Here is a 23,575-nt window from a genome sequence, read left to right as displayed (position 1 = left end):
CTCCTGGAAGCCCCTCCCAACAGATGGGCACTTCATCTCACTGGCTAGATCGTGTCCCCTGGGTACACAGAGCTGCGAGGGAGGCTGGCATTTTGTTTTAGCTATTTTACATGGGCAGACTGCCGCCCAGAAGAGAATCCTAGGAAGGAGACAGAGGAGGGTGGCTACTGAGGGGGCAACCAGCAGTGTCTGCCACACTCACCTTGACCTCTGTTCAGAGAGACACTGAGTCCACACCTTTTATTCCTTGTTAACAGAAGCGTGTGCTTTCTCAAGCATTCCAGCCACGATGAATCTGCTGTCCTTGTCACTGCATGCCACTCTAACTGCAAAGGCCTCCTCTCTGAGGAGCCTGACCTTTCCCAAAAAGGGCCTTTATCACATGACTTTTTTTAGCTCAAAAACATCCAGCGTTCTCCGTGGTCCAGAGGACAGCTGCCATGTCTTAGGGATTCATGCACAGTCCTGCATCACAGAGCACCCGTCTGTCTTTACAGCCTCGTCCTCCAACAGCACAACACATCCAGTCCACTCAACTCCGTCTACATTTTCTCCCCAGAACACCCACTGACACTTCTCTATTAAAAAGATATACTTCATCCATTTCCTTTTCCAAACTGTAGAATAACAACAACAATACCTAACATACCTAATACAGTCACACTTACGTGCAAGGAAGTGAAAGTCGCTCAGTCGTGTCCAACTCTTTGTGACCCCATGGACTATACAGTCCATGGAATTCTCCAGGCCAGAATGCTGGAGTGGGTAGCCTTTCTCTTCTCCAGGGAATCTTCCCCACCCCAGGGCTCAAACCCAGGTCTCCCACATTGCAGGTGGATTCTTAACCAGCTGAGCCACCAGGGAAGCCCATACAGGCAAGGGCCCCTGCTAAAAACTTTTGATATATTTTACTATCAAATCCAAAACCACTAAGATATGAACACTGTATCCCCCCCCACACACACCACCATTTAAGGGGAAGGAAACTAAGGCTTTGAAAAGTTAGGTCATTTGCCCAAATAGCCACCCACGGGAGTTTTCTAGATTACACGTCAACGAAGACTCAGCTCTGATCCTGAGTACTCAAGCCTCCCGCAACCCAGGTTCACGGAGATCTTTCTCAACAGCCTATCACACTTTTAACCTGCGCTGCCTTTGTCAGCGTCTTAAAACACTGCGTGCCCGTGTGTCTCCTTAACTGTGGAAAGCCCCTTGAGGACGGGGACAGGCAGCGCCGAATGTGGCAGCCTGCACACAGTAGGCCCTCGGCCCCCGATTAAAGACGGCGACGCTGCTTTCCCACCACAGAAGCCGGGCGGCGCCCTGGGCCACAAAGGCGCCCGGAGGCGCTGGGGCCAGGCCGTGTGCAAGGCTGGAGACGGCTGGGCAGACCTGGAGGACAGCGACTTTGGAGCCTCCCACTCCAAGAAGCCAAGCATGGGCTCGTCCAAGGAGACGAGGAGCAAGGAGTCTCTGTTTCGGTAAGGGAGGGCTCACGTTTTCTCAGGAACGTATATTTTCAGCCCGCGTCAACTTGACTCTACTCATTAAGCGCAAATGAGTGTAGATGGCAAAAGGTAAGAAGTAGCTTGGTGGTATTTTCTTCTCTCAAACCCAGATCTCTGCGCTTCCCTCTGGGGAAGTTTAGACCCCTGACTCCGCACAGGAACGAGTCTCGGGATCACTGGCTGAGGGTGTGGGGTGAGGGGTTATCAGGTGCAGCGTTGAGTGTGCCCCCGCTGAATTACGATCCACCATCACTGCCCTTTGAAGCCCACACGCCTCTTTGCAAAAAGCCAAGCACAATCTACAAAGGTCATGGTTTCCTCTGCCAGTAGTGTTCAGAGTGGATCATTTGCTTGCTGCTCTGAACATTTTTGCTCGTTTTCTGGACTTTTCTTGAAAGCTTGATATCTCTAGCAGTCTCTTTTTAAATTTTTAATTGGAAGATAATTACTGTACAATATTATGATGGTTTCTGCCCGACATCAACATGATTACATGTGTCCCCTCCCTCTTGAACCTCCAGTAGGGCTGTTTCTCATGAAGGGTCTCCCGGTGTCCAGGGCCACCCCAAAGCTGTGGCCAGTGGTTCAGAGAGGACCAGTCACCTGAGTGTCCATCTCCCAGGGGGTCAAGTGGGTGGGGATCTCCCAGGGGTGAGCACGGAGGCCGGGGATCAGACAGGTGACAAGAGCAGCCAGTGTGGCCAGGCCTCCACAGAGGAGCCGGGAGAAGGTTGTGGTGAAGGGCCACATGCAGAGCAACAGGCAGCAAAAAAAACACAAAATCACAGCTGTCTCCTCTGGCAGTGATGGCCGCTGCTCAGAGAAATGGCCTCTGCGCTAGACAGAGCCAGGCCGGCACGCCGAAGGCCTGCGTTCGGGCACCAAACCGGGGCTGGGGGAGGCGGGCGTGGTGGGCAGCGTGGGTCCCTTCTCCCGGCATGTCTCACCAACGTGTTATTTCCCTGCAGGGCATTAGGCTCACCGGAAGTTTTGTCTGGGATCTCTCCTAGCCCTTCTTCCCACTGCAGCCCTCCTTAGCCCAGCCCAAAGTGTTTCCCAACACCCTCATGGAGCCGCACCCCCGGAGTAGACGGGTGGACACGGCTGAGAGTCTCTCCCCTTTCAACACAACATCTTGCCACATCCTGAAGCCACAGCTGCCGCAGGTGTAGACAAAAAAAAAAAAACGGAAACACACTGTACTCAGGGCGATTGCTGCTTAGTTCTAAAATCTTTGTGCTGTACGCTGTCCAGTATCGGGAACGATTTCTGTGCACTGCAGTGTCTCTGCTCAGCCGGAGTTGACACTCGGGGCGTCTTATCAGAAACCAGTGGCGGGTCTGAAAAGGTGTGCAGAGGGTGGGGAGCGCCGAGCGGCTCACCTTGCTGTTCCCCACCTGGTGACACCCCTTCGTGTTGACTTTCCAGGCTTCCAGAGTCGGTGCCCACGGGCTCCAGCTACTCAACGAGGGAAAACAAGAGCTTACCTGCTGCTGTTACCCTGAAATCAGATTCGGAACTGTCAGCTGCTTCCACGGCCAAACAGTACTATTTGAATCAGTCAAGATACCTTCCGGGTAAGTAGAGACCACAAAGTGTTTCCTGGTGGCGAAAGCATGCTAGCAGGTCATGCTCCAGGGCCTCTGAGTCTTTGACCAAAGGGCGCCCGTGACCCGCCGCTGCAGCCCTCCGCTGGCCTGCCTGTCACCAGGTACTGTTCTGGACCTTCTGCCTCTGTGAAATGGGCTCAAGGAACGCCTGGGAGCCGCAAGTCAAGATGATGAGTGTGCTAGAGAAACACCACCCTCCCCACCAAAGCTGCGCCTTCATAAACGCAAAACTTTATTCAGACAGTTCTGCAGTCCCATTACAAGTTTTTTTTTTAAACAGATAGAATTTATATATGTTCCCTAAATAATCTGATGTGTGCTTTTAAAAGATCATCTAGCTGCTAGGTAGACCACGCTTAGGGGCTCAAAAGGGGTCGGGGGACTGGTCGCGGGCCTGCTGCCCATATCTGGGTAGAGAGGGCGAAGACTTGTTCTGGGACTGAAGTCCTTAGGACCGCGGTGAGAGGAGTGGGAATTATTAAGACCATAAGAGAGGGTGCACTTTGGAAAGGTGCAAGGCCCCAGTCAGTGTCAGTTCTGGTGTTGAAACCATGAGAAGGTTCTGTTCTGACTGCGAGAGCAGGGGTGTAACAGGGTTTTCCGAACACAGATTCCTGGGGGACATTTTTCCTTTTTTTTTTTTAAAACTGAATCCACCTCACTGAAATAAAATCAGTGATTGTTATCTATAGAAGTTCGCCCTCTGGTGGTGGGAAAGGAGATTGTAAAATTTTCAGCAGACGATAGTATTAGTGGCTCAGTCATCTCCTGACTCTTTGCCACCCTGTGGACTGTAGCCCATAAAGCTCCTCTGTCCATGGGATCCCCCAGGCAAGAATACTGGAGTGGGTTGCCATTTCGTTCTCCAGGGGATCTTCCCGAACTGGGGATCAAACCCGGGTCTCCTGCATCGCAGGCAGATTCTTTTAGCATCTGAGCTGCCGGGGCAGAGGATAAATGGATCCCAAACACCCTTTTCCCAGTTCTGCTTGTTTCCTAATGTAGTTTTCAAGTTATTTCAGGGTATCTGAAACCTGTCTGATTGTTTCCTTTTTAACCAGAAAGCTCTAACCAATTCTGCTTACTCTGGGTCAGAAGCATGGCTGTAAATTGAAGCCTAAGAAACACAGATAATCACGATGGTGTGATCACTCACCTAGAGCCAGACATCCTGGAATGTGAAGTCAAGTGGGCCTTAGAAAGCATTACTACGAACAAAGCTAGTGGAGGTGATGGAATTCCAGTTGAGCTATTTCAAATCCTGAAAGATGATGCTGTGAAAGTGCTGCACTCAATATGCCAGCAAATTTGAAAAACTCAGCAGTGGCCACAGGACTGGAAAAGGTCAGTTTTCATTCTAATCCCAAAGAAAGGCAATGCCAAAGAATGCTCAAACTACCACACAATTGTACTCATCTCACACACTAGTAAAGTAATACTCAAAATTCTCTAAGCCAGGCTTCAACAGTATGTGAACCGTGAACTTCCACATGTTCAAGCTGGTTTTAGAAAAGGCAGAGGAACCAGAGATCAAATTGCCAACATCCACTGGATCATCGAAAAAGCAAGAGAGTTCCAGAAAAACATCTATTTCTGCTTTATTGACTGCCAAAGCCTTTGACTGTGTGGATCACAATAAACTGTGGAAAATTCTGAAAGAGATGGGAATACCAGACCACCTGACCTGCCTCTTGAGAAAACTGTATGCAGGTCAGGAAGCAACAGTTGGAACTCGACATGGAACAACAGACTGCTTCCAAATAGGAAAAGGAGTTCGTCAAGGCTGTATATTGTCACCCTGCTTATTTAACTTCTATGCAGAGTACATCATGAGAAACGCTGGGCTGGAAGAAGCACAATCTGGAATCAAGACTGCCGGGAGAAATATCAATAACCTCAGATATACAGATGACACGACCCTTATGGCAGAAAATGTAGAAGAACTAAAGAGCCTCTTGGATGAAAGTGAAAGAGGAGAGTGAAAAAGTTGGCTTAAAGCTCAACATTCAGAAAACTAAGATCATGGCATCTGGTCCCATCACTTCATGGGAAATAGATGGGGAAACAGTGGAAACAGTGTCAGACTTTATTTTGGGGGGCTCCAAAATCACTACAGATGGTGATTGCAGCCATGAAATTAAAAGACACTTACTCCTTGGAAGGAAAGTTATGATCAACCGATATAGCATATTAAAAAGCAGAGACATTACTTTGCCAACAAAGGTCCGTCTAGTCAAGGCTATGGTTTTTCCAGTGGTCATGTATGGATGTGAGAGTTGGACTGTGAAAAGAGCTGAGTGCCGAAGAATTTATGCTTTTGAACTGTGGTGTTGGAGAAGACTCTTGAGAGTCCCTTGGACTGCAAGGAGATCCAACCAGTCCATCCTAAAGGAGACCAGTCCTGGGTATTCATTGGAAGGACTGATGCTGAGGCTGAAACTCCAATACTTTGGGCACCTCATGTGAAGAGTTGACTCATTGGAAAAGACCCTGATGCTGGGAGGGATTGGGGGCAGGAGGAGAAGGGGACGACAGAGCATGAGATGGCTGGATGGCACCACTGACTCAATGCACATGAGTTTGGGTAAACTCCGGGAGTTGGTGATGGACAGGGAGGCCTGGAGTGCTGCGATTCATGGGGTCACAAAGAGTCAGACACGACTGAGCGACTGAACTGAAGAAACACTCAAAATTAGAATGAATTGTTTGCAATCTAAACCTGAGCCTTACTGTACCCTGTTCTGACATGTTCTGTCTCAAAGATGGCCCCTCTAGAGCTGGGTGAGAATTGAAACTAGAATTGAGCTCAGCTCAGTCACTTGGACAAACATTTATTGAGCACCTACTGTGAGCCAGCAGAGAACAGATACACAAAAGTGACCTTTGACATTTATTTATGGTCCATAGTTACTCATTGAGTATCTTCAGGAATAACAGAGAATATTACTTTTGGGCCCCACCTTTTTTTTTTTCAACTGTAAAGCCAAGTATTAAGGTCTTATTAAGCATCAACCTTCAGGATCATGGGAGCTCCCGAAATGTGCCATGTAATTTCAGGGCAGCATGACATTATACTACAAGGACTGGCAGATCTGTGACACTGGCCTTCAGGGAGAGAGACACAAGAGTCACAGTTACTGACCTGCTGCTGACCGGCTGTGAACTGGAGCGCGACTCTGCGGTTCTGTTTTGTTTCTTACGGTGGGACTGTGGTCATCAGCTCGCCCTGTAAGCCTTAGGTACTTAATGATCTCAAGGTAGTTGTTGCAAATGGAGTGTACGGAGGACATGCTAACCAGCTCTGGGACGGCCTCTGGTCTCACTCCCGGTTCCGGCACTTCTGAAACCTGGCTCTGGTGGAACCTTCTCGAGTCTCATCGTCACACACAGTCCTTCCTTCTACCTGGTGAATCCAGCATCCTGTGTCATTTCTGTGTGTGCCCCTCCCAACTGTATTTTCAATTTCTTAGCAAGACATGAATTCTGGGATCTGCCACCCGCTCGCCCCCCACTCCAGCCCCATTCAGGCCAGGTCCCATTCCCCCCACCCTCCTCCATCCTTGGGATTGGCTCCAGGTTTTTTCCCTTCCAGAAACACACTTCCCTACCAACTACCAAGTCCCCAGCATGATTCACATTTCAGCTTTAAAGTACCTTTTTAAAATAAAGACTGGCTTAGTTGCTTCTGTTTTTGTCCCCTCGGCATGAGATTCTTCTAAATAATCCCCACACTGCTAATTGCTTCTCTACAGCTGTTGATGTCTCCCTTTTTATCAGAGTAGATTGTAAGCAGAGACGGCAATGGCACCCCACTCCAGTACTCTTGCCTGAAAACACCCATGGACGGAGGAGCCTGGTGGGCTGCAGTCCATGGAGTCGCTAAGAGTCAGACACGACTGAGCGACTTCACTTTCACCTTTCACTTTTATGCATTGGAGAAGGAAGTGGCAACCCACTCCAGTGTTCTTGCCTGGAGAATCCCAGGGACGGGGGAGCCTGGTGGGCTGCCATCTATGGGGTCGCACAGAGTCGGACACGACTGAAGCGACTTAGCCGCAGCAGCAGCAGATGGTAAGAGCCACAAGGGCAGAGACGGGTCTGTTCTGTTCACCACTTTTTCCCCAGTGCCACACACACTGCCTGGCATGCGGGAAGTGCTCGGTAAATATTTGCTAACTGACTTTTTAACTTCCTTTGAGAGGAGGGATGATAGTAGAGTGATTTCTGCGTCTCTTTAAGACTGTTTAGTTTAAGAAGGTGGTCTAGAAAAGCCTGTAAACTAATACATGTTTTAAAATTCTACATTTTGTCTATTTCCAAGAAAACTGAAATCTTTAAAAAGACAAAGAATTGAAGCAGTTACCTTCAAAAGTGTAGTATGTATGTCCTTTTAAGAACTCGGAGTATTGCAAGGCTAATTGTCTTAAAATAACTATTCAGGGCTCATTCTTTGTTGAACTATAAAAAATGTTCACCTAGATAGATTTGTAGTTTTTCCCCCTGACCTGATACCTTCATTGTGGGTAAATATTTAAAGATGTTTTTAACCTGAGTAATTGCTACTTGGTGCCTCTTATTTATTGTTGGGTAATTGCTTATTGTAGTTCTATTTGTAGGTATTTTATTAGAAACCAAAATCCATAAGGAGCTACATCCTATAATAAAGGGAAATGATTTACCTGATGGAGTGTTTCCTTAGAGAACTGATGATAAGTAACCTTGAGGCTCAAGTCAGAACCACCAGGAGTGTTTCTGGCTTTAAAACCGGGGATATTATATGTCTCAGAAACGTGAAACCTTGCCAAGAAGCTCTGTGAAAAGCCAGAGCCTGTATCACCTGGGGCCAGCTTCTGACTCACTACATTAGTGGTAGAGAACCATACACATACAACCCAGAGGCTTAGACAGTGTAATGTCTCTGGTGTCTCCTAAACTGAACCAAATTTAATTATCAGTAAAAAGACAGTAAGTTCAGGAAGTGTTCAAATCTCTTTAAAACATATTAAGCCAACACCTTCTGACCACTGGGTAACAAAGGCTGATTCCACCTTTCCCAGATTTTGGAAAATCATAAATAAATTGTTGAGATTTTACTGTATCTGACATGCAAATAAGCTTGCCAGATGAATCTTTATGTGTACTTTCCAACTTCTCAGTTCCCCTGGGTTCTTGGCCACATGTCTGTTTTTCCAGCTGAATCCAGAATGTTTTCCCAGCTTTAAACCAACCAAGAAGGGTCTGGCGTAGATCGCACACTCAAAATGAGTGAGTGACATGGAAGTGTCTTTTGGAAGATTTTTGTGCCATCTCAGTTTTTACGAAACATTTAGCAGGAAATGTCCAATGTTTATTTGCATTAAAAAAAAAAAAACCTTACATTTCTAAAAGACACTGTGAGGATTCCAGGTTATTGTATTGAGGGTTAGGAAGGTGTCACATAGCAAATATTTGCTATCCTACAGCCAAAATTTATTTCCATTCCCGCAAGTTATTTCTAGTCTTAGTTTTAATGTATATTTCTCCTTCAAGTTTACGATCGCACTCTAACCTCTGAAATGACTGTTTTGTCCTTCTAAGGTGTCAACCCCAAGAACGTGTCCATGGTTGCCAGTGGAAAGGATATGAACCCGTATGTCTGGAACAACCGGTTGTTTCCTAAGTCACTGGGACCCTTGGGGGCAGAACTTGCTTTCAGAAGGAATAACACAGGTAAAGCAAGATTGCATCCAAAGTATGAATTTGCATCGTTCTCCTTCTGCAGATTTTTACTTTTAAATGTACTGGCTGCCTTCTTCCAACCAAGGTGCCTTTGGGGGCAAAGGAGGGTTTCCAGCTGGTCCTCAGCATGGAGAGTTTTCAGGAAATCACTAGCTAGATCTTAACTTCTCTGTGGGTTCTTTCCTAAAAGATCTGCCTGAGCAGGGGTCTCTTTTCTCCTGTTTTACAAAAGAAAAGACTTGTCAGCACTCACACCCACCACTCAGGTGTGAAAATATCTGGGGTGCAGTCAAAGGGCAATTTGATGTCTTGGTGTCAGTGTTGAGACAGTGAGTCCCTCTGATGACTGGGGGACAGATTCTTTTTAAGTCTGTTTCCATTTCTTGTAAAAAAAAAAAAAAACAGAAGGTGAACCTGAGTTACAGCTGAATGATAATTAAAAATCATTCTTAAAACTAATACAATACTGTATTAGTTCCACTGTACTCCAGCATAAAAGTTAAAAAAATTTAAGAAGAACCTGAGTTACAGCTGAATGATAATTAAAAATCATTCTTAGAACTAATACAATACTGTATTAGTTCCACTGTACTCCAACATAAAATTTAAAAACAATTTTAGATCATTTTTTATGAGATCACTGTGTGATATTTGGTAACTCTGAACAGAGTTCAAAGACTACAATCATAAAGCTGTAACTAAACACCTTTCATTTCCTACTATGCATTTATGAGATTTCTTGTTACTTACCATCTTAAAAAAAATTAAAGCTGAATTCTGTCTGATTTTAGCAATAAATAATATTTATTTGGGCTTCCCTGGTGGCTCAGCAGTAAAGAATCCATCTGCAATGCAGGAGATGGGAGTTCAATCTCTGGGTCGGGAAGATCCCCTGGAGGAGAGCATGACAACCCACTCCAGTATTCTTGCCTGGGAAGTCCCATGGCCAGAGGAGCCTGGCAGGCTATAGTTCATGGGGTCTCAAAGAGTCAGACACGACTGAGCATGCTGTATTTATTTATGGATACATGAACCACTTGTATAAGGTTCTATCTTTCTCATTAAGAGATGAATTTCAAAAAAACATCCAGCCTTTCATTTTTAATAATAAAGTTTTATAATATTCACCTTTTTGATTAATTATATACAATGAATCATTCTAACTAATACAGAAAAAAAATTTTTAATATACTTATGGTTGCTTACGAGACCCTTTTCTAAAGGATTTAATCTATACATATTTTTGACTGGTTAAAGACTTTTAAATCTATGTTTGGATAAAATGAGTTGACATATGAATAAAAATAAAATTTTAGAGAGAAAAGAGATTCATGTGAAATTCTCTGTCACAAAGGACTGTGGTCACGTATTTCTTAAGTCAGAATTGCTGCTGCTGTTGCTGCTGCTGCTGCTAAATCGCTTCAGTCGTGTCCGACTCTGTGTGACCCCATGGACGGCAGCCCACCAGGCTCCCCCGTCCCTGGGATTCTCCAGGCAAGAACACTGGAGTGGGTTGCCATTTCCTTCTCCAGTGCATGAAAGTGAAAAGTGAAAGTGAAGTCGCGCAGTCGTGTCCGACCCTCAGCTACCCCATGGACTGCAGCCCACCAGGATCCTCCGTCCATGGGGTTTACCAGGCAAGAGCACTGGAGTGGGGTGCCACTGCCTTCTCCATAAGTCAGTACTGGTGAGGGTAAAATCACTATGGTTTAGGTTCCATTGGTTGTATTTAAGAGAGAGATGTAATAGTTTATTTTTAAATATCTATAATCACACTAGGCCAGAAGGTATATCCTTTGGCATTGCTAAGACTTATGGTGAAACATTTTAGATAGCAGCTGAAAGTGAGCTCTTTTTTAGAAAGGAAATGTAGGTGGTATTGGATCAAGAGGGAGAGGGCCACTGTTGTAGCAGCTGAGGAGTTCTGAGTGCCATCACATACTCTGACAGCTCACAGGCTTTCTCCCTGCTGTGGAGACTCAACTTATCCATCTAACAGTGCTGAGATGTCCGACACTGCAGCTCTGCAATTTCCTTCTTTTTTTCTCAGTTACTTAAAAATAGTATTTGCTGGACCGACTGGTTGAATACAGTCAAATGACAGCCCCACAGCTTTGAGCCTCAGGGGAATAGATGATCAACAGCAAATGAAAGCGGTGACTGCACAGAAAACATATTCTCCTTTCACGGTTTCTCTCTGGATCTTTTCACTAATCATGAAATTCATTTTTTCCTCTGCTTTTCCTGTTAACAGTCTCCTTCTTGTTCATTCTTTCTTTCTGTCTGCCTTCTCTTTAGAAGAAAGCATAATCAAACCCATTGAAAAGCTATCATGCAATGAAAGTTTCCCTGAAAAATTAGAGGACCCACAAGGTAATTTCTGGGCATGGTAGATGAGTACGGTGTGTCCTCTGAATCTCCTGTCCAATGTGCCTCTCAACATCTACCCCAAACCTTGTCGTAAGAGGACCCTGTGATGGCCAAGGGCCCCTGCTTCCAGGGGTCAGACCAGGACTAGGAGAGATGGGAGCGTCCACACCGCGAGTGGCCTCCTTCAGTCGTTGGGATTCTAAGCATAACTTGCTCTCAAAAAAGCTCTATGCTTGTCTTCTTAAATTATGACAATTTATAGAAATCAAGCAAATCTGCTGAAAATAACTGAAGGAGTATTTTCACTGATAGCGATGGAGGGTGATGACAGCTGACACGTGATGGACAGCAGATCCTGTGCTAAGTGCTCCGGATCCACCTCGCTCAGTCCGTACAACAACCCCTGTGAGGACAGGTGCACTCGTCAGGGTGATTCTACAAGGTGATGAAGTGCCAGAGGGACAGGGGCTTCCTGGAAGGAAACCCACTCTCAGGTCACGAACTGGAGCCATACAAACCCAGGGGCGCTCAGGGTGACCTTCTGGGTTCACGTTTGATCTTGGTCACTTACTTTGAGAACTTAGCCAGGTCCAGCGTGGGTAACATGCCTCTAAGGGGGTTGTTATGCGGACTGAATGGGAGTGAGTGCCTGTAGGCTCGTAGTACCTCGCATGAAATATAGAGGATGCCCTCCAAGTAGAATTTAGCATTAGTAGTGGTTGTAATCAAAGTTACTCTCCAGTGCTTTAAAAGTATTAACCTTTTGACTCTGAAACTTTATGATACATCACTAGGAAATCTTGGAAGTTATGCTCCTTACAATCAGTCAGGATATATTCCTTCCTTTTTCAAAAAAGAAGTGGGGTCAGCTGGCCAGAGGATACACTTAGCACCGATTGGTGCAACAGCTTCAGGTAAGAACAACTTCAGATAACAGTTTTTGAGAATTCTGATGAGAACAGAGCGTCCAAAGACTGGAGTCACTTTTCCTGAGTGAAAACTTTTCAATTAGTCTCATCTATTAACTACAGTTCTAATTGCTTTTGGCAAAATGTCCCATTTTCCTTCCAAAGATGTGGTTTGATGAGTCTAATGATAGGAGTCACTTACACAAGGATGTTGCCACTGAATTGTCCCAACGACCTCATCAGGTCGACCTTTTTCAGATGAGGAAGCTGGTGTTGTAAGAGGCTCACTGAGGGTCACTCAGCTCGTAAACGGTGGAGCTGGGACTGACCCTGTTCGTCTTAAGTCCAGAGAGAGTGCTACGCTGCACGACGAGATGTGAGAGGATCAATCTCTCAGAGCTCCCTGCCTGGTACCCAGCACTGAGCAAAACCCTGAGAGATGCTGAGGCTCTGCTGCATGTTAGTTCACGGGCGGCTCTTCTGCAGGTCCGTCTTAGGCTTTAGAACTAAACCACAGAATTCTCACCGGCACTTGCCTTGCAATATAGTAGGTGGTGAAGTCTCCTTCCCCACACTCCAACATAAGGACTAGTTAGGTCACTGCTCTGCAGTTGTATGGCGTACGACAGCCACATTCAGGGGGATGCTCTTGAAACGGAGGTGAGGATTCTGAACTTGCGTTGACAAGATTTGACCATGAATGTTGTCTAAATTATTTCAATCTAAAATAGATATCCTGCCTGATTAAAGCACCTAAAATTAACACTGAGGCAGATAACTTCAAGTTTGATAAGGTACCAAGTTACAGTTTAAGTTTTATGAGTTTACTTCAAAAGTCTTCTCCCAGCCAGGATCTTATATTAGAACTCCTGGTTAGAGTCACCAGTCACACTCTTGGAGTTAAAATTGTAAAAACCACTGGACTTTCATATTTTACATCTTAACCACAGTAGAAGTGCTTACGCAGTACTAAGTTACCTTATCTGTGAAAAGAATTGCTTCAGGATTTCTCTGCTGAAATAAAATATACAAGTAATTTTATACAGCAATACTTTTTATAAAGCCTCAAATATTTTAAGCCAGCCTTATCACGAGTCATTAGCCACAGCTTGCTAGCACTTTTTAATATGAAGACAGAAAATTATAATGTCTCAAAATTATTCTGAGTACCTGAGAAAGAGTATTTTTGAACCTATTTTTTATAAGAGATTGGAGGCCTTTATATATTAATTATTCTGTCAGATTAGCATGCATATTCCTGGTTTCATTTTTTTTTCCTAAGTAAAATGCTCTCTCATAACTTTTCATCTCTTCCATTTACTCTGCTTATCAGATTTTCCTACAGATCGTGATAGGAGGAAAGGTAAAAAAAAGAAGTAAATATTAACCATTCTCAAGTGGTCAATGCAAATCCTTAGGAAAACACTGTTCTGGAAGAGATGTGTCTTCCAGCCCTCCCACTGGTGTGACAGTTTCCCACAAGAGAATAAAACCAGGTCATTACCGTATTTACTCGACTATTTCCCCGTCTCTCGGCCTCCCTCTCTGCTCTAGTCCTCATCCTCGAGTTTGGAGAAGAAACGTCAGATTAGCCACCGCCTCCCTCGCCAGGTCGTCTCTCATCCCGAGCCCCCTTGTACCTCCCTGTCCCCTGAGCTGACAGCCACAGGGACTTGGAGCAGGGACCCGCTTCAGACACCGCCTGTCCTGAGGCACGGTAACTCACTGAATTCTCCCAGCGCCTCTGCGGCAGAAGGTGCCATCGTGAGCTCCACTGCACAGAGGTTTCTGTCTTGCTAAAAGTTACGGATCACGTTCTTAACTAGAGGCAAACACCTTTTCCTTTGGCCAAGAAGGAACTCCTTGGTTTCAGGTTAAACGCCTCTGAGGATACATGCAGGTTTTAAAACAAACACACAGCCAGCATCCACGGGCTCTCAGCTCCGCTCTGGGGGTGGTGCAGGGTGGGCTACCAGGTTCTTCACCCCCAGGGGGCTGGAGTCCTAAAAGAGTTACTTCTCAGCAAAGACTCCTGCCTCAGTGGCAAAATGATTCCCTTTTGGGGGAAGGTTTCATGAATACTGGCCTGAACACAGTCTCCTTCAAATGCATTTAGGACTTGACTTAGTCACTAAGTCACGATGTGGAGAAAAAGCCGCTCTGGGTGTTACTCCCCGGGGCCCTCACTTCTCACCCACTGGTAACTTAGGAATGGGTTCCCTTTCCCTTCTCTGAGCTACCGGGGCCTCCTCCTGAGTGCCCTCTCCTCCGCCCTCCCGTGGTACCATTCTGCTCGGTTGGAGTCTTCAGATGTGAGGGCGCTAATTTATCATACTGATGGTGGTCTGTATCCCAGTGGGTTATAACTAAAGGGCAGTTTCTAGAAAACAGGCACACTTAACTGGCCCTTCTAGACGCTGTCCCTGTCTTTGTTAGGGAGCTTTGTATTGCCTCTGAGAACTTTAAACCAAGTAAGTGTGGGATGAAATGACCTGTTAAAACCAAGAAAGAGCTCCTGGCTTCCCTGTCCCGACCAAACCACCAACCTCCCAGGTGACCGTCACCAGGATGGCGCCTCACTTAAGGCTATGTTCTCTGTCAGCCAAGGTTAGCAGCATGTCAGGACCCACCTGCCCCCATGAGTTCCTCCTACACTCCCGATTCTACGGTAAAAATGTAAGAAAGAAACGGGAAAACCACGCAGATAAATAGAGCAGAGCTATTATTAAGTGTACAGAATGGTTAGTTATTTCAAAATTGACTCCTATAGAGGATAATCCAAGAAAGACACCGACCACACAGTGTCAAAAGGTATTTAAATCCCAAACAGAAAGATGGACCATCAAGTGAGAACAGCTTGACACCTGGCTGCCAGTTTGAAGCAAGGAAGGGGCAAAGCAGGGACTGAGGATGTTAAAAAGTTCTCTATAAAATGATTTTGTCATTTGAGATGTTCAAGCAATCAGAGCTCATAAACTGTTCAGGTAACAAATGTCTAACACAGTAAAATGTTTCACAAAGTTCTCATCAGCCAAATCCAAGTATGAATAAAATGAGCCTCGTGATGAAAGGTTTGGGGTCATGTTGTCATCCATGAGTTGCCCAATAAAACATTTAGGTTTCTTGACTTAAAACCACATTTTCAAGTTTAAAGAGGAACCTACTATGGGGCCCCATGAAGTCAGACTTTACAGGACAATTCTGAATGCATTTTCTGTAGAGACCCTGTGTTCAAGTGTCATTTAGATGTAACCACAGTGTGATATAAATACTAACACGTGGGAAAGACTGCGGGCAAGAGAAGGGGGCACAGAGGATGAGATGGTTGGATGGCGTCAACGACACAGTGGACATCTGAGCAAACTCAGGGAGATAGTGAAGGACAGGGGACCTGCTCCCTGGGGATGCCGTTCATGGGGTCGCAGAGTCAGACATGACTCAGCGACTGATCAACAACTCTGTGGGTATTGTCCATTGAACTGAAACCAAGGAGCTGCTCTTGGTCACCCAAGATGGTATTGCCTATCTAAATATGATGGGCGCTTCAGTGAGCAAAACTTGGAAGAGCAGCAGTGTCAGAATTGCAAACCAGAAATTATGGCTCGGAAGCTGCTGAAAATGCGAACTGGCATCAGCACAATTCTACCTTAGAATTTTTGGTTTATATTTGTATATGCATATATATAAAAACTTTAGAAAACACTGAATTAATCTTTTAAATTCAGACTTCCCCCCATAAAATGAACTGCTTTATTTTGCATGGTCATCTGAATAAAATTCTAATTTCTGATTGTGCTTTCTTTCAGAATATCCCTGGAACACCAAAACTGGTCGGGGGCAGTTTTCAGGACCTACTTATAATCCTACAGCCAAGAATCTAAATATTGTGAACCGTGCACAGCCAGTGTCCTCCGTGCACGGGAGGACAGACTGGGTGGCCAAGTATGGAGGCCACCGGTAGGAATCTAGCGTGAACCCCACGGCGTCACGCCACGGAGTCCACCAAGTCCCCCTGACCCTGGGACATGTCTACAGCTGTCTATTTCTACTGTGTTCTGGAAGAAATATATAATAGTGGGTACTCTGAAGAGCAAAAATCATCTCCTATTTTTTTCCTAGAAATGAAATGCATTTTCTTAGCATCATTGCCCACAATGCTGATATGGGTAGGACTTTAAAAGTATTGAATAAACTTTATTTGCCAAAGTATCAAGTATTTGATCTACAAATTAATAGATACTACTCTAAGAAGCTTTTTTTTTAAAGAAAAATGCCTCCAGAAATTAAGTGTTTAGAGTGTTTTATATTTGCCCCGACTAATACTTTGTTTGGCCTCAAAGGTTTGTTTTGGTTTTGTACAGCAATTACATAGATGCCTGTGGGCTGTCAATTACGGTTCTTTGCGACCAAGGTTCTCCTCTACCATTTGGCAGTGGTAATTTATAAAAGATGGTAATTCATCATTTTCCTCTTTTGGAATGAGGTAATTTTGGGAGCAATGATAATTCCAACCTAGAGCAGGGTGTCTTTCTTAGAAATACTTCAACAAAGATTTCAAAATTACGTCACCTGATTATAGAGGAGAAAGTCTCCTGTTTGATTTTGACCGATACAACCGCTCTGCATTAATGGTGATCATCAAACCCACTGCTTGATGACTTCCAACTTAACCAAGTCAAGGTTCTGTCATCTTCACATCAAGTGTGTTCATTACTTTCAAAATGCATTCTTTCCATGTTCCCACCACAGTATGCCAGCTTGTTCTCCAAAGCAAATTCTTGCTGCTGCTGCTGCAGACAGATCACTGACTCAGCTCTGAATGTCACACTTGCTCTGAAGAGCAAATGCACTTGGTTGCTATAGCAGTGATCTCACTTATGACATATTCTCTTAGTTTTATTTTTAAATTGGTATTTAAAATTGACATTTTGAACTTAGAACTGGTCTAGTTAAGCCTGTCATTTTACGGACTGGATATTCTTTTTAAAGAATAATGTTATCAAACTGCTGATATCTTATGCATTTTATGACTTTATAACAAATGCAATTGGTATCATTTTGTGGATATTATATAAAGGCACATTATAAGATAATAAGAATATGGTATTTTTGTACAAAAGACTCACCTTGTTGGAAAATGTTAAAATCTAAAGAGTAATTTATATTAATATTAGTGATAATGGCCATATATATATTTGTAGTTTTAATGTCTCAAAGCTAAAATACTCTTTTGTGTTGCTGGGAAACTTTTAAACTGTGAATAGATATTAAAATTGATATGGTTAACTAGTCTGTTTTCTTTACATTTTTAAACTTTATACTCGTACTGAGGCCTGTTTTTGTTGTTAATGTCAACTTTTTTTAAAAACCAGTTTCAGGTTTATGAAGCGTCTACTCAGAAAGGAGAGTTTCCATACACTCCCTCATCTCCCCCTCCTCATCCTCCCTACTGTAACTATCTTGCCTAAGTGTGGCACATTGGCTACACCTGATGCACCAATATTGATTCACTGCTATTAAAGCCCACAGTGTACATTAGGGTTCAGGGTTCTGCGCTGTACATTCTGTGGGTCTGGACAGCATGTATAATGACATGTGACAACCGAAGTTGTAGAGTATCATACAAAACAGTTTCACTTCCGCAGAAATCCCTTCCTCCCTGCAAACCTCTGGCAACCACTAATCTTTTTATTATCTCCACAGTTTTTTTTTTTCCACAATGTCATGCAGTTGGAATTACATACCATATAGCCTTTTCAGATTGGCTTCTCTTGCTCCGTAATATCCATTTACAGTCCCTCGCTGTCTTTTCTTGGCTTGGTATCTCATTTCTGTTTATTACTGACTAGTATTCCATTGTCTGTATGTGCACTGTATCATCGTTAATCCATTCACCAGCTGAAGGACATTTGGTTGTTTCCAAAGTTTGGGGAATTATGAATAAAGCTGCTGTGAACATTCACGTGCATGTTTTTGTATGGATGTCAGTTTTCACTTCACTTGATTCACTGCTGGATCATATGGTAGGAGCATGTTTGATTTTGTAAAAATAAAACTATCTTCCAAAGTGGCTCTACCCTTTTGCATCCCCACCAGCAGTGAATGAGAATTTCTATTGCTCCACATCCTCACCATCTCTTGGTGGTGTCAGTGTTTTGGATTTTGGTGTTCTAATAAGTGTGTAGTAGTATCTCATTTTTAATTTGCAACTCCCAGAAGCACAAGCTGGAATCAAGATTGCCGGGAGAAATATCAATAACCTCAGGTATGCAGATGACACCACCCTTATGGCAGAAAATGAAGAGGAACTAAAAAGCCTCTTGATGAAAGTGAAAGAAGAGAGTGAAAAAGTGGGCTTAAAGCTCAACATTCAGAAAACGAAGATCATGGCATCTGGTCCCATCACTTCATGGGAAATAGATGGGAAAACAGTGGAAACAGTTTCAGACTTTATTTTGGGGGGCTCCAAAATCACTGCTGATGGTGATTGCAGCCATGAAATTAAAAGACGCTTACTCCTTGGAAGAAAAGTCATGACCAACCTAGATAGCATATTGAAAAGCAAAGACATTACTTTGCCAACAAAGGTCTGTCTAGTCAAGGCTATGGTTTTTCCAGTGGTCATGTATGGATGTGAAAGTCAGACTGTGAAGAAAGCTGAGAGCCGAAGAATTGATGCTTTTGAACTGTGGTGTTGAAGAAGACTCTTGAGAGTCCCTTAGACTGCAAGGAGATCCAACCAGTCCATTCTGAAGGAGATCAGTCCTGGGTGTTCTTTGGAAGGAATGATGCTAAAGCTGAAAACTCCAGTACTCTGGCCACCTCATGCAAAGAGTTGACTCATTGGAAAAGACCCTGACGCTAGGAGGGATTAGGGGCAGGAGAAGGGGACGACAGAGGATAAGATGGCTGGATGGCATCACCGACTCAGTGGACACGAGTTTGGGTAAACTCCGGGAATTGGTGATGGACAGGGAGGCCTGGTGTACTGCGATTCATGGGGTCGCAAAGAGTCGGACACGACTGAGCAACTGAAGTGCACTGCTCCATATAAACTTCTAGTATTAGTTTACCACTATCAACAACATAACTGGGTTTTAAAAATTAGGATTGCAGTGAGCAAGCAATATGGGTCAAGTCGGGAAGAACTGACATCTTGACACTCTTCAGCCTTCCTGCTGCTGCCAAGTCGCTTCAGTCGTGTCCGACTCTGTGTGACCCCATAGACGGCAGTCCACCAGGCTCCTCCGTGCATGGGATTTTCCAGGCAAGAGTACTGGAGTGGGGTGCCATTGCCTTCTCAGTCAGCCTTCCTATTCATGTACAGTAACTGTCACTCTAGGTACATCTTCTTTGACTTCTTTCATTAGATTGTCATTTTCCTCATAGATCTTATATGTATTTGTTGGATTTATACCCATTTACTTGTTCGTTTACAAGGAAGCAAATGACTTTTTTATACTAAAATTGTACCCTAATACCTGTTTTAATCACTTATAACATTAAATAATTAAATCCAGGACCTTTCCCACCCCCCCAGGAAAATTTCTTTGAAATTTTCTACATAGACAATCATGTCACCTGCAAACAAAAATAGTTTTATTCTTCCTTCTCAATCTATAGCATACTATTAATTTCCTTTCCATGTCTCATTGAACTAGCCAGGACTTCCAGTACAATGCTGAATAAAAGTGGTAAGTGTGAACATCCTTGCCCTCATCCTGATCTTAGCAGGAAAACATTCAGTTTTGCCTTATTAAACAAGATGTTAACCGTAGGTTTTTTGTTTTTTAATAGATTTTCTTGATTAAGTTAAAGATGTTCCTATATTTTCTAGAGTTTTTATTATGAAGAGTTAGATTCTGTCAAATGCTTCTGCATCTACTGAGAATGATCACTGATCGTTAAGATTTTTGTTCTTTAGTCTCTTGATACGATAGATTACAGTAATTGATTTTCAAATGCCTGAGACAGTTTTGTATACCTAGAATAAATCCCACTTAATCATGTTATGTAATTCTCTGTATATATTCTTGGATGTGATTTGCTAATATTTTGTTGAGTATTTCTACACCTACGTTCATATATAGAGAGAACTTTTCACTAGGTTTGAAAATATTTTAAATTAAATGTGAAAACAACATAAATATGTGAAGCAAAGATTAATCATAAATACCAGAAAAAACAGAGTTGGAGGTTTTTCTTAAAAAACAGATCAGAGGCCTTAAAAATAAGACATGAGTAACACAGCAAACAAAGTGTATCCAACATACATACTATGTAGATTTTTGACCAATAAGGCAAAATGCTAACATTTAACAGGCACAGAAAGTTTACATTAGGCTACAAAGAAAATGTCAAATATAGAAATATGTAAACTACTTCTTTATACAGTAGAGTAATAGTAGAATAAAGTATTACTTAAACATTATCCCTTAAAAATTCAAAAATATTTTTCTAAACACTTCAAAGTCAAAAGGGAAAATCAAATCTGAAATAAATACCCTTAGAAATGGAAAATGACAGACCTCTGTATTAAAACTCGTAAAAGTCAGTCAAAACAGACTGCAAAGAAAAAACTATTTTTTGTTCCACTTACGAGAGAAACAAAACCACTGAAGACATGGTGAACCTGAATGTTTAAGACTAGAAAGAGGAATAACAACTTTCAAAAGTACAAAGGAATTAAGGTAAAAGGATAACATAATGTCCCAGGAGCAACAAGCGTCATCCAGCACCAGGTCTTGGCTTCCAATACACTGTCCAATAAAAGAAACCAGGGCTCCTTGGAGAAATGGTGGATTCTGGCGCTGGGGTGTGAAACATACAAGATGAGCCTGGAGCCTCTTACAGTGCCAGGAAATAGTGAAGTCCTATAAAAACAAAAGCAAGAAAGCAAAAAAAAAAAAAAAGCCTACACTGACTGGCTGTATCAATGGGCCGTGGGACAACTAAAAGAGCACCCCATGTTCACAACCGCAACGATCTGAACAAGAAAACCGATGGAGAAGTACTGGATTACAACCCAAACCAGAAAATAATCATACCTAAGCCCACACTGAACGAGTGGATGGCTGGATGGACCTACAGACAGAGACGAGGAGACATCTTCCACGCACCCAAATTCCATGTAATTTTTATGTAGACACACTGACCTCCGGAGGGAGAGCACAACTCTCCATTTCTTAAGCATGGAGCACGCACAGTGACTTCCTTTCAGAGCACCACATGGGAAAGTGGGGAAAAAAGGAGTAACTTCACCATGGAGAAGCCTGAGGAACACTACCTCAGCCAGATGACCAATGTCAGCATCGACAATAGTGTATACATGTTCATATATGTAACCTGAGGAACACTACCTCAGCCAGATGACCAATGTCAGCATCAACAATAGTGTATGTATGTTCATATATGTAACCTCCATCTGATGTGATGAAATCGACACTTCACCTCTGTGATCTTCCTCCTAAGAAAACCCAGATCCCAGTCTAACCACGAGAAAGACACGAGACAAATCTCAACGGAAACGCATTCTATACAACAACCTGATCAGTACTCCTCAAAACCCGGTCACCAAAAGCAAGGAAAGTCGAAGGGATGGTCACAGCCATGAGGACCCTACGTGGCAACTAAATGTAATATGCTACCCTAGATAAGATCATGGAACAGAAAATGGGTATTAGTTTAAAAATAAGAAAAACTGAATAAAGTATGAATTAGTGATAATGTAGCAGTATTGCTTCTTTAGTTGTTAACCAATGTATCATGCTAAAGTAAGATTTACTAATAGTAACAAAACTATAAAATATCCTACAATACTCTTAATAGAAATGCAAAGAACTATGCGAATAAAACTCTAAAATGTTTTAAGACTAAAAAAAAAAAAAAATTTGAATTATATGAAGGGACACACAATGTCCTAGATGGGAGAGTAAATATTTTATATACAGACAGCTCATACATTTCAATATATTAAAAAAAATTAAAACTGGATATCTAAATAGACATTTTCCCAAAGACATACAGATGGCCAACAGGCACACAGAAAGATGTTCATCGTTGCTAATTATTATAGAAATGCACATTGAAACTACAAGGTGTCACTTCACACCACTCAGAGTGGCCACTATCTCAAAAAGTCTATAAAGAACAAACGCTGGGAGGGTGTGCAGAAAAGGGAACATCCTGCAGTGTCGGTGGGAATGTAAATCGGTGCAGCCACCACAGAGGACAGCGTGGAGGTTCCTTTAAAAATAGAGCTCCCATACGATCCAGGGATTCTATTCCTGGAAAGGTATCCAGAGAAAACTGTAATTCAAAGACGCACGCGACCCAGTGTTCACAGAAGCACTATTTACCACAGCCAAGACAGAGAAGCAACCTAAATGTCCAAAAACAGACAAATGGATAAAGCCAGGGTACATACACACAATGGAGTATTACTCAGCATAAAAAGGAGGAAATAATGCAGCGCGGATGGACCCAGAGGCTTCTATACTAAATGAAGTGAGGCGAGTATGACGTCACTTCTAAGCGGGATCTAAAACATGATGCAGACCAACTTACCTATGAAACTGAGACTCAGAGACACGGAACAGACTTGTGGTTTCCGAAGCAGAGGGCAGGTGGGAGGGATGGTGTGGGAGTCTGGGCTTAGTAGATGCAAGCTATTATATACAGGATGGATAAACAAGATCTTATTGTACAGCACAGGGAACCATATTCAATATTCGGTATAAACCATAACGGAAAAAATATGAAAAAGAATGTATGTGTGTATATATATATGTGCATATATAACAGAATCACTCTGGTATATGACAGAAATTAACACATTGTAAATGAACTATACCTCAATAAAATAAATCAAAAAAAAATTGGCTGTGGCAGACGTGTCAAACCACGTCATACACAAAGATGAGAAAAGTAAAGTTTCTTTCAAGGAACAAGCCAATCCATAAAACTGATTCATAAGTGCCTGAATAATATAGAAGAAATCCAATCAATACCAGTGAGAGTTGACGTAAGTAGCAAATGTATCCCCTCCCTTTTTTTTTTTAAAGGGGAAAAGCAAAGGAAGGGGTACCAGAATGAGTTAACTCAATGTTGAAAGAAAGTGAAAATGTGTAATTAGTAACATGTCCAATGTAGAGACCAAAGTAATACATTCCAGTTATAAACAGTTCTCTCAGGTTTCACATTTATAAATTAACTGGTTAACCACAATTTCATTTTTTCTTTTTTGATTATGCAGTCCCACTAATCTTAGAAATCCAAGCCTAAATGCAATGTATAATCAAATAACTTCCCTTCCTTGGTTTTTAAATTATTCAAAATGGCTAATTCCTAAATAAAATATCAATAAAAACATCTTCATGCTCTTTTATCTTCTTTGTTATTCATATCTCATTCTAGAGAGCTGTTCTAGAGAGCTCTGGCAATGAAGAAGACACTGCAGAAA

General features: G+C 43.1%; 1 protein-coding gene across 5 annotated transcripts in view; it reads left to right on the top strand.

Moving 5' to 3' along the window:
• The window catches only part of MAK (male germ cell associated kinase), a 49,505-nt gene extending 33,430 nt beyond the window's left edge, over positions 1-16,075 (top strand). For 2 of the 5 annotated variants that reach the window (XM_070360703.1, XM_005905498.2), the window contains exons 10-14: positions 1,309-1,481; positions 2,937-3,085; positions 8,696-8,827; positions 12,001-12,120; positions 15,921-16,075. In XM_070360703.1, coding sequence (XP_070216804.1) covers positions 1,309-1,481; positions 2,937-3,085; positions 8,696-8,827; positions 12,001-12,120; positions 15,921-16,075 — 729 coding nt within the window. Of the gene's footprint in view, positions 1-1,308; positions 1,482-2,936; positions 3,086-8,695; positions 8,828-11,134; positions 11,210-12,000; positions 12,121-13,447; positions 13,611-15,920 lie in introns of all 5 variants that reach the window. The other 3 variants (XR_011462135.1, XM_070360705.1, XM_070360704.1) reach the window with 3 other exon arrangements.
• The last annotated feature ends 7,500 nt before the right edge of the window (positions 16,076-23,575 follow it).

This window comes from Bos mutus, chromosome 23 (genome assembly GCF_027580195.1).
Source record: "Bos mutus isolate GX-2022 chromosome 23, NWIPB_WYAK_1.1, whole genome shotgun sequence".
NCBI lineage: Eukaryota > Metazoa > Chordata > Mammalia > Artiodactyla > Bovidae > Bos > Bos mutus.
Note: the sequence above shows the minus strand (reverse complement) of the source record. Positions and strands in the feature narration are given on the sequence as shown.